The sequence below is a fragment of the Gossypium arboreum genome, chromosome 5 (genome assembly GCF_025698485.1).
Source record: "Gossypium arboreum isolate Shixiya-1 chromosome 5, ASM2569848v2, whole genome shotgun sequence".
Lineage (NCBI taxonomy): Eukaryota > Viridiplantae > Streptophyta > Magnoliopsida > Malvales > Malvaceae > Gossypium > Gossypium arboreum.
Genome location: NC_069074.1, coordinates 37,577,242 through 37,587,236, shown reverse-complemented (window position 1 = coordinate 37,587,236; position 9,995 = coordinate 37,577,242). Strand labels below are relative to the sequence as shown.

Below are 9,995 nucleotides of genomic sequence, written 5' to 3'. Positions count from 1 at the left end.
CTTATGTGATGATGATTTATTAATTTGAAATTATAATTTGCCTTATAGTTTTATATGGTCATATTCAGTTACAATTACTTACATGTTTATAAGTTTTTAAAAGGGTGTATTAAATTGCGTTAATGTGTTACCTATGAATAACATATAATTAAAGTAGTAACGCCATATAAATAGATAAAAAGAAAGGTAATGAAATTTATTTCATTTACTGCAACTTGTGCATACACGTGACATATGTATACAACAAGTTAAATAATCATTCATGAAACCATAGAAGTGTTCCATGTTTCGGGTACAGTGTAAATGTTTAATTTGTACATACATTAGATTTTATACACTATTAGGGATGTATTGAGTATCTTAAATTTCTTTTAAGGTTTAATAATAAATTGAGTTAAAAGCTATATGTGATCAGAATCTTGAGTTGAATTTTTTTTATATAAACGTTTGTATGAATAATAGTTTAATCGGTGATGTCTCATAACCCTAATTCGGCAACGGTTACGGGCTAGGGGTGTTATAAAACATCTCAATTTGCAGTACTTAGATACTTCAATTTACAAAATTTAAATACTTCAATTTACAACACTTTAATACTTCAATTCACAACATTTAAACACTTCAATTTGCAGCACTTTAACATCACAATTAACAACATTTATGCACCTCAATTATAACGATAAAACATCTCAGACAGAAGCAATTAACCAAATAATTAAGGATAAGTTTGATCATTATATTTAAACAGCAGCAACCATCAATTAAATAAGAGGAATTTTAAACATTTAATAGTCATTTCCATCATAATCAATAGCAAATTATCCATCATTTAAAATTTAAACGATAGTTTGGTAGCGTTTAACACAATTAACCCTACTTCAAAATTAACCTAAAATTGTAACAAAACAAATCTAAAAATAAAAAGGCACTTACTCAGCCTGCGCGTAAAACCAGGTAATCGAACCCGAAGACAACGCCATGAGCACGTCGCGACGGATTACACCTTTTGCAGCCGAGACGCGGGCGCCAAATAAGCTTGATGATGGCTGGGAAAATTCGAAAATCATCATCAGAACCTTGAAAACCCGAATTAAAATATCCAGAAACATAAAAAAAAAATCAGAGAGAAAAGAAAAACGAACCTTTGAAGGATTAGGACGAGAAGAGAAGCATTCTAGGGTTTGATAATGGGTGCTTCAACAATATGTTGGGGTAATAACAACGGATTGCATCTCCAAATAAATTGATTTGGACGAATTAGAGATTAAAAAAAAAAAGCCTTTTCTTTATGGACTCAAATCAAGTTCTTTCCTTTTTTTTCTCTCTTTGCTGGTAGATTTGAAGGTGGAGCTTGAACGTGTGCGTGTGTTAGGCGAATGTGTTTGGCTTTTAACCGAAATTTGTGAGTTGGGGATATTTCATATTTGTTTTATTGCTCAATCAAAGAGGGGGAAGAGAAAATTACCAGAATTCTAGAGGTAAAAAATTAGGGATTTGGGGAAAATTTTAGGGGAAAAAAATAAGGAATTTCAGGAAACTAATTTGGAGGATAAAACTAAGCCTAGCAAAAACCGCGTAGTTTGGTTAAAAATAAAATGATATTTTGTGGGTTTTTCTCATAAATATCGCTATTACTTTACCTTTAGCTTATCTTTTCAGGCGTTTATGAGAAAAATACTATTATTATTTTATCTTTTGAGGCGTTTTCTGTCCAAACACTACTAAAAGCTTAATTTCCTGTAGTGCATAGTAGATAAAAAAATTTGAATTAAAAAAAATTCAATAAGCTACTTATAAGCAAGTCAAGAAGATCATGTAAAAGAAATGCATAGGTCAGCAGGTCTTTTAGACTTATAACGTTTTGAGGCAGAGACGGTTTAAATTCAAAAGAAATATAGCTCAGAATGGTTCAAACACTATAAACAATAAAGCACATGACATTGTTACCTATTTACCCCTAATTTTTCTATTAAGCTTACCTCCTTATTTCTCCTTCTCTCACCTTTCTTATTTTTCTCCAAAGGCAAAGACAAATTTAACTTATACATGCAAATCAAGGCACGTGACATTGTTTCATATTCACCTCAATGTTTTTAGTTAGCTCACCTTCTTATTTTTCCTCCAAAGATGTAGACAGAATTAACTTATACATGCAAATCAATGGTTATTTTACTCATCTAATCTAAAAAAAAATTATATTTATAAAAATGACCTTGGTTTAAAAATATTTACCCAAATGATCTAAAATGAACAGTAAAATTGGATTATGGGAACTAGATGGCCGGCACCACTATTTTTTTCTATTAAATTTTTTTAGGGTTTTGAGCACTAGAGGGCCGACACCCATGTATTTTTTTTCAAATTTTTTGAGATCTTTGCTGCGATGGTCGACACCCTTTATCGATTAAAAAAATTATGGGGGGTGTCGTGCCGGCCAACAAATGGCCAAAATCACCCAACAAAAGAGATTGGGAATATTGCAACATAACCCCTCTTTGTTTTCTCATCTTTTTTGTTTCCCAAGTTTAATTATATTTTTATATTTTAAAATAATATTGAAATACTTATCATGTTTTTAATTATTATTACATCACTCACATTATTATTAAATTTAAAAATTAAATTAAAATAACATGTTAATATTATCACATTTGAATTTTCATGATTTTTAAAAATTTTGTTTTTATTTCATTAAATGTAACTTGATTGTTGTTAAACTCAAGTATAAATAATAAATTAAGCCTAAAAATTATATTTATTTTTAAATGTAATGATAATTTTAGATAAAAATAACGAGTAATATATTTATAAAATATGTAGTTCAATATATTTTAAATTAATTTTTAAATTTAATAATAATGCGAGTGATGCAATAATAATTAAAAAACATGATAAGTATTTCAATATTATTTTAAAATATAAAATATGTAATTAAACTTGAGAAATAAAAAAGATGGAAAAATAAAGAGGGGTTAAGTTGCAATATTCCCAATCTCTTTTGTTGGGTGATTTTGGCCATTTGTTGGCCAGCACCACACCCCCCCCCAAAATAATTATTTTTTTAATTAGATAAAAGGGTGTCGGCCATCAGTGTGCCACCACCCCAAAAATTTTTTTGAAAGAAAATATATGGGTGTCAACCATGTAGTGTCCAAAACCTTCTAAAATTATTTTCTTAATAGAAAAAAATAGTGGTGTGATCATCTAGTTCCCATAACTCAATTTTACTGTACATTTCAAATCATTTGAATAAATATTTTTGAACGAAGGTCATTTTTGTAAATATTATTATTATTGTTTTTTTGGAGTCAAATGGTAAAATAGAAATCAACCCTTTAAAATCTAAGAGAAGCACTAGGGCACTACAAAACCGTGTACGACTAATCACTTGTCAAGTCTAGAATATCTAAACTTATACACGCAAATCAACCCTTCAAAATCTAACTTAGAGAAGCACTACGGCACTATAAACCGTGAACGACTAATCACTTGGTCTAGAAGAACTTAACTTATACACGCAAATCAATCCTTAAAATTCTAAGTTAGATTTTTCAAGACTGGACAAATGTTTAGCAACATCTTCCTCAGTTATTTGATATATAAGTGGGCAAAAGCTCGTTTCAAGTCTTCAGTCATTTTGGTATCTAATTATTCTTTGATTGTTCGAAATGGATGAAAGGTTAAAGAGAGCAGCTGAAACAGGAAACATCGATGCCTTGTATTCATTCATCCACCACGATGCCAATGTTTTCAAGCGTATAGATAAGATGGAGTTCGTGGATACGCCATTACACATTGCTGCAGTTACAGGCAATAACGGTTTTGCAATGGAGATGATGAACTTGAAGCCATCGTTTGCCAGGAAACTGAACCAGGATGGCTTTTCCCCCATTCATCTAGCCTTGCTTAGTGGAAAACCAGAAATGGTTATTGATTTTTTATCTATTGATGAAAATCTTGTCCGTCTTAAAGGGAGGGAGGGTTTCACTGTTGCTCATTATGCAGCTCGGGATGTAAATGTTCATCTTTTGTCGCAGTTTTTGGATGTTTGTCCCGATTGTATCTTTGATTTGACTATGAGGAGGCAAACTGCTTTGCATATTGCTGCAGAAAGCAAAAACTTTGAAGCATTTAAAGTTATGTTGGAATGGATTCAAAAGACGTTCAAAGACAGTAGGTCAACGAGAATTAAAATCTTGAACCTACAAGATAAGGATGGCAACACTGTATTGCACTTAGCTGCATCAAATAACCAACCAGAGGTACTTTTTCGATTCTTTTTGGATTAAACCCTAGTTCTGATGTAACGTTAGGATTTTGGAACATCTATTATTAAAATGTATTGTTGGATTGAAGTTGCATCTATAATTTTGTATTTTAGTTATTACCTGGCTAACATAAAAATAGCAACACTTAAAATTTTAAGATAGTTGGATGATAAGAAAAGATAAAACTGGATAATTTGGTAGCTTTTTTGTAATTCTTTATAGTTGGTTGATAAAAATATTTACTTATAATTGAGTGCTTATTTTACAACTTCTTATAGTGAAAAAAATTGAATGAATGCAGATTGCCCTAATTAATATCAATTTTTTTTTTGGAAGGATAGTGAGGGTGTTTAAATAGTTAACCGGTCGGTTAATTGAACTAAATTAGTATTAATTGAATTAATCAAAATTTTAATTATTTAACCTGAATATTTCCATTAATTCGGTTGGTTAACTGAATTGACGAAATTTATATATATATATATATATATATATGTATATATATTGCTAAAACAAATATAAAACATATCAACAAAAATTTGATAATGTTCATTTGACCGATCTATCTGAATTAGTTATAACCTAATACATATCATATATAATATTATTATTTATTAAGTTCGGTTAATTAACTAATTTTGAACCGAATTAATCGTTAACCGAAATTTTAAAAAAATTTTAATTAGCTTCCGACTGAATTAAATCAATTCGATTTTAACTTAAATTTGAGCTCCAAGACATCTAACTAATATCATTTGATTACGTCAGTCCTTGAATTTTATGACCCTAACAGTCAAAATTGACTAACTTATAATTTACATTATCCTTCGATACCATTTTGACTTGTATTGGTAAAAATTGTCATGACTTATTTTTTAGAATTTTATTTATAGATAAAATTTCAAAAAAGTATATTATAAAAACTTTAAATAAAGTAGTTTAAAATGTATTTTATAAATTTTAATTAATTAAAATTTTAAAATAAACAATATCAAAGGTTAGAAATTTTAATTTCATGAACTGTGAGTGATATTTTTATTTGGGAAGAAAGAGTATATTATTTCTATTGTTGTTATTCTATATGTAAAATATTAATCCAAAATTTCATATCCAATATAATTTTTCTAATTTAGTCGACGATAAATTTAAAATTTATTGGGTTCTTTTTGCTGAATATTGGGTTATTTTAGCTGTTTGTTGAAATAATGATAGTCTTAATACGTATGTAAATATATTGTATTTTTTATTAATTTTGTGTTGTGGGCTTGTAAACCAAACAGATGATCAAACTGTTCGTAAAGTGCAAGGAAGTCGACAGGAAGAAGATCAATAAACTTGGTTTTACAGCAATGGATGTGTTACAAAGAGAAACTCTTGCCGATAATAGGACGAGTGTGAAAATTCTGAAGAGTAATCCCCACAGGTTTTCAAAGTTTTCTAACTTCAATGAAATACTGACAGATTACTTCAAAGAAATGAAACCCGAAACAATCAATGCATTGCTCGTCGTATTCTCACTGGTCCTATCAATGACTTACCAAGCAATTCTCAGCCCCCCGGGCGGTTTTGCAGAGGACGGCGCAGCCAGTTCAAATAATAAAGATAGTCGTGAAGGAAAATCAGTGATGACCTCAACTAATTTTATTCTGTTTTACATTTCGAATGGAGTGGCTTTTTTCATATCATTTGTCATAATGATATCACTGTTTGATGTCGTCGCTAAAAATATCATGTTTTGTTTGTGGCCACTTTACTTGTTGATGTGTATCTCCTACGGGCTTGCTTCCAGTACCATAGCACCGTCGAATTCTGTCAGTGATTTCGTTGTATTTGCGGTACTCATCATTTTGGCGTTATTTGTTGGTATCTCTTCATTTCGTTTCAGAAAGTACTAAAATAGAGTTGTCTAGGATCATATGTTGGTCTGATAATTAGGTGTTCAGGTTATAGGTGTAATTAAGTTCGAATCGTGTTAATTATATTTTTGTTAGAATTTTGTCCTTCTCTTATAATTTAAAAATATAAAATAAAAATATAAATGTCTAAATTTGATTTTAATATTCAATAAATTTGAAGTTCGAGCAATATCTTATTTTAATTGATACTATTCTTGTTGAATATTTATCAAAATATTTTTATAAAATAAAAATATTATTGTCGGATACTTTTTCATTTCTTATCATAAAAACATAGGAAAATATGTTCCATAATATTCGAATTCAAAATATTATATCAACAATCTTTTTATTTTAACTAAAGCTTTATTTGATCTTTTATACACAGTTAAATCGATCAATTTTATTATGGTTTACTTATTTTATTTAGGTTAAAATATATTATAAGTTTCGTATTCTTTATACATTTGAAATTTAATCTTTCTGTTTTATTTGAATAATTTAGTCTCTACATTTCAAATTTTAAAATTTAAATTCAATTGTTAACTTCATTAAAATTTTCTATTAAAGTCGCAGTTCATTTTGAAAAAACAAAATACTTCCTTAGTAGCCATGTAGCAAGAAATAAAGATGTTATAGTAAACCTAAATTTAATAGTATATTTTTAACGATGTTAATAATTTGACTTATATTTTGAAATTCAAAAGTAGAGAGACTAAATTACTTGAAATAAAAGTAGAAAAACTAAATAAATTCCAAATATACGAAGAGTTTAGGAATTAGAGCATATTATATTTATATTTAATTTTATGATAAATAAAATAAATTTTAAATTTGTGAGTGATAAATATTTTAACAAAAATAGCTAAACATAATTACAATTGGTCACCTATATTTATGTAAATTTACATTTCGGTCACTAAAATTAAAACAATAACATTATCAATTTATAACAATATAATCATTCCACCATTGAGTAATGGCAAATGTGATTGACTCTATAATGATCCGATTTTAGACGACGTCAAAAAATGCGGTTTCAAAATCCAAATTCCATAAACTGAGTCTGTGAGATTATAATAGGAGGATTTACAGAGTTAGTATGAAAATATATTAAAGATCGGTTAAGAAATTTAACCAAGAAAAATAGTTAATTAAAGTTTAGAGACTAAATTGTAAAAATCCAATCGTTATTAATTTTTATATTGGAAAATGTTTGACGACCTAATTGGTAATTAACCAAGGTACCTAAATGGTTATTAACTCATTGTTTTTTATAAGATAGTGGATGATAATGATGATAGTCATTTAACTTTGTAATTAAAATTATAATATATACATACCTTAAATAAATCAACTAAACATGATTAAGTTTGTTAATTAAGCTATTAGTCTAAGTATAAATATATCAAATGGTAGAGAAAGGATGAATTCATCATCTTTCTTCTAAAGCTTGTTGTCCACTGTTGAAGGGAAGAACAAGTTTCCCTCTTTTCCAATTCGGTCCAAAGTACCAAGATAATTAAGCACTTTTCTTTTAGATTTTTATAGATTCATCATCCATTAAGCTAAATCTAGCAAACCCAATGCTTAGATTTTGAGATTTTTAAATTTATGCCAACTTTTCATTTATGAGGTTTGTAAGATTAAAGCTTGAAATTAATAGATATGTAATTGTTAAGTTTAGATTTAGTTGAAATTGTATTAGAAGATAGTGAGATTAGTTTAGAATTAAAAGTTTAGTTAATTTTGACATTAGGTACTAAATTGAATAAATTTAAAAAAAATGACCTTTGTTGAAAATTTAGTCCAAGCATGGGTTTGCAATGGAGACAATGAACTTGAAGCCATCGTTTGCCAGTAAACTAATAATTTATCATGTGAAAATATAAAATAAAATATACATAAAATTAATAATACATACATTCGTTAAATGTCTTTTAATTTATTGATTTAATTTTCACTTTTTCTTAAACGTAATTCTCATTTTTTTAAATAAAAAATCATTGTATAAATTTTATAATAGGTTTAGAACTTTATAACAGCATGTTTATAAAGAGTTTAAGCCACCATGAAAGTCACAACAAAAGAAGAAAATAAGAGGTGCAGGACCCAAAAGAAGGGTACCAAAAAATCCAACAGAAAAAAGCCCTCGTACCCCAAACCTCATTAAGAAACCCTTTTAGTTGAACCCCTTTCAAACCCCCTAGACACCAAAATCACCTACCACCAAGCCATAAAAGCCTCCTCCACCTCCCACCTCAAATCATATCATATCAAAATTGTACCAACCTATACACAAGCCAATTCAAAGTACCCACATCCAAAAAGAAATCCTTAAACATGTTAACTCAAAATTCTTACCCATCCAAACCCCGCTGTTATTGACACCAAACTCAGAAATCCTCGCTAGATATCAACAAAAGGAATCAGACTAAGGGTGAGATTGGATGGGCAGTGCGTTTACCTGCGGTTAGTGTAAAAATAGCGGTGGCGGTGAGATTAGATACTATAGCGATATTGTAGTGTGAGACAAAAAGTAAGCTAAACACACCGCACCGCCGCCCCAAACCCACCCTAAAAACCATTATCAGCAGCCAACAACATGGACTCTTTATACTAAAAAAGAAACAAACTTACAAAGCATCCTTGTCTTTTAAATTTCTTTCTTCAATTTATATCATCTCTTTAATGAATCTTCTTCATTGCAAACAACTTTTACACCAAGCGTTTCACCCAAATTCAATGTATCAATAGCCTCCTTCAACAAAAATTTTCTCTTATTCCTCTTATCTGAGTCAGTCAAAGACGCGTTGTCTATTCTACTGTTGATTAAAGGGTCCACCCCCTTTCCTCTTTTTTCTGATTCCCTTTCTTCTCAATTCTATTTATTTTCTTTTCACATCTTGGACAACACTAAGGTTTGTGTTGAATGTAAACAGTACGTAGGGTAATGCTCGAATGTAGGGGGTTGTTTAAAATGAAATGTATTTTTGTGAATTATTTGTGGAATTTTAAATAAAGCAGATGATCAAACTATTGATAGAATATGAGGAAGTGGATAAGAATAAGATCAATGACCGTGATTTTATAGCAATGGATGTGTTACAAAGACAAACTATAGCAGACAATACGGAGAGTGTGAATATCCTAAACAGTAATCCCCTCACGTTTCAAAAGTTGTCAAAGTTCAAATTACTGAGACATGAGATAAAAGATATGAGAGACGAAACAGTGGTTGTATTACTCATCGTATTCACACTGGTTCTAACAATGACATACCAAGGAATTCTCAGCCCCCCTGGTTGCATTTTCAAGGGCGATGCAATTGCACCAACTAGTTCAAATCATCGTGCAAGGAAATCAGTAATGAAAGCATCTAGTTTTCTTCTTTTCTATATTCCAAATGAGGCGGCTTTTTTATATCTTGGGTCATGCCACTATTACTGTTGGAATTCATAGCTGAAAGTTCTAGAATTGACCCGATTAAGCAACAAACAAGAAAAATAGCGGAATAAATTGAAAAATTGAAAACACAAATTTAACGTGGAAAAACTCTTCCAAAGAGGATAAAAAACCACGGGTAAAGATAATTTTACTATAATGGCAAAAGAACGAAAAGTAAAAAAGATGGAGATAAAAACTAAACCCTGAAAACCCAAAAACAAAGAACCCTCAAAACGTAAACACAAAATTCTCTAAATGTGTTATGAGTTCTAACCTCTAATGGGTGTTTTTTTCTAAGGTTGTAAAAGAGTCTATTTATAGGCTAAATTCATAGGTCAAATAATAATAAAATAATCTAAACTAATTAGTGTTTGATTGAAACAAA

At 29.4% G+C, this 9,995-nt stretch overlaps 1 protein-coding gene and 1 long non-coding RNA gene across 2 annotated transcripts; one reads left to right on the top strand and one right to left on the bottom strand.

The window, feature by feature from the left end:
* Positions 1 to 734: 734 nt before the first annotated feature.
* Positions 735 to 2,006, bottom strand: LOC108452450 (uncharacterized). Its single transcript, XR_001866393.2, has 2 exons — positions 1,143 to 2,006; positions 735 to 1,046 (listed from the first exon to the last, which is right to left on the bottom strand). It is a non-coding gene; the product is annotated as an uncharacterized LOC108452450 (long non-coding RNA).
* Positions 2,007 to 3,668: 1,662 nt separating this feature from the next.
* LOC128292657 (ankyrin repeat-containing protein BDA1-like) lies at positions 3,669 to 9,625 on the top strand. Its single transcript, XM_053027546.1, has 3 exons — positions 3,669 to 4,262; positions 5,549 to 6,103; positions 9,191 to 9,625. Exons 1-3 carry the CDS (start codon positions 3,669 to 3,671, stop codon positions 9,623 to 9,625), a joined length of 1,584 nt encoding a protein of 527 aa, XP_052883506.1.
* The last annotated feature ends 370 nt before the right edge of the window (positions 9,626 to 9,995 follow it).

Excerpts from the sequence above, each read along its gene's own strand:
- LOC128292657 (XM_053027546.1), top strand. The coding sequence starts at position 3,669 with ATGGATGAAAGGTTAAAGAGAGCAGCTGAAACAGGAAACATCGATGCC. Across the intron at positions 4,263-5,548 it reads CATCAAATAACCAACCAGAG|ATGATCAAACTGTTCGTAAA; the intron begins GTACTTTTTCGA and ends TAAACCAAACAG. Across the intron at positions 6,104-9,190 it reads GTGATTTCGTTGTATTTGCG|ATGATCAAACTATTGATAGA; the intron begins GTACTCATCATT and ends TAAATAAAGCAG.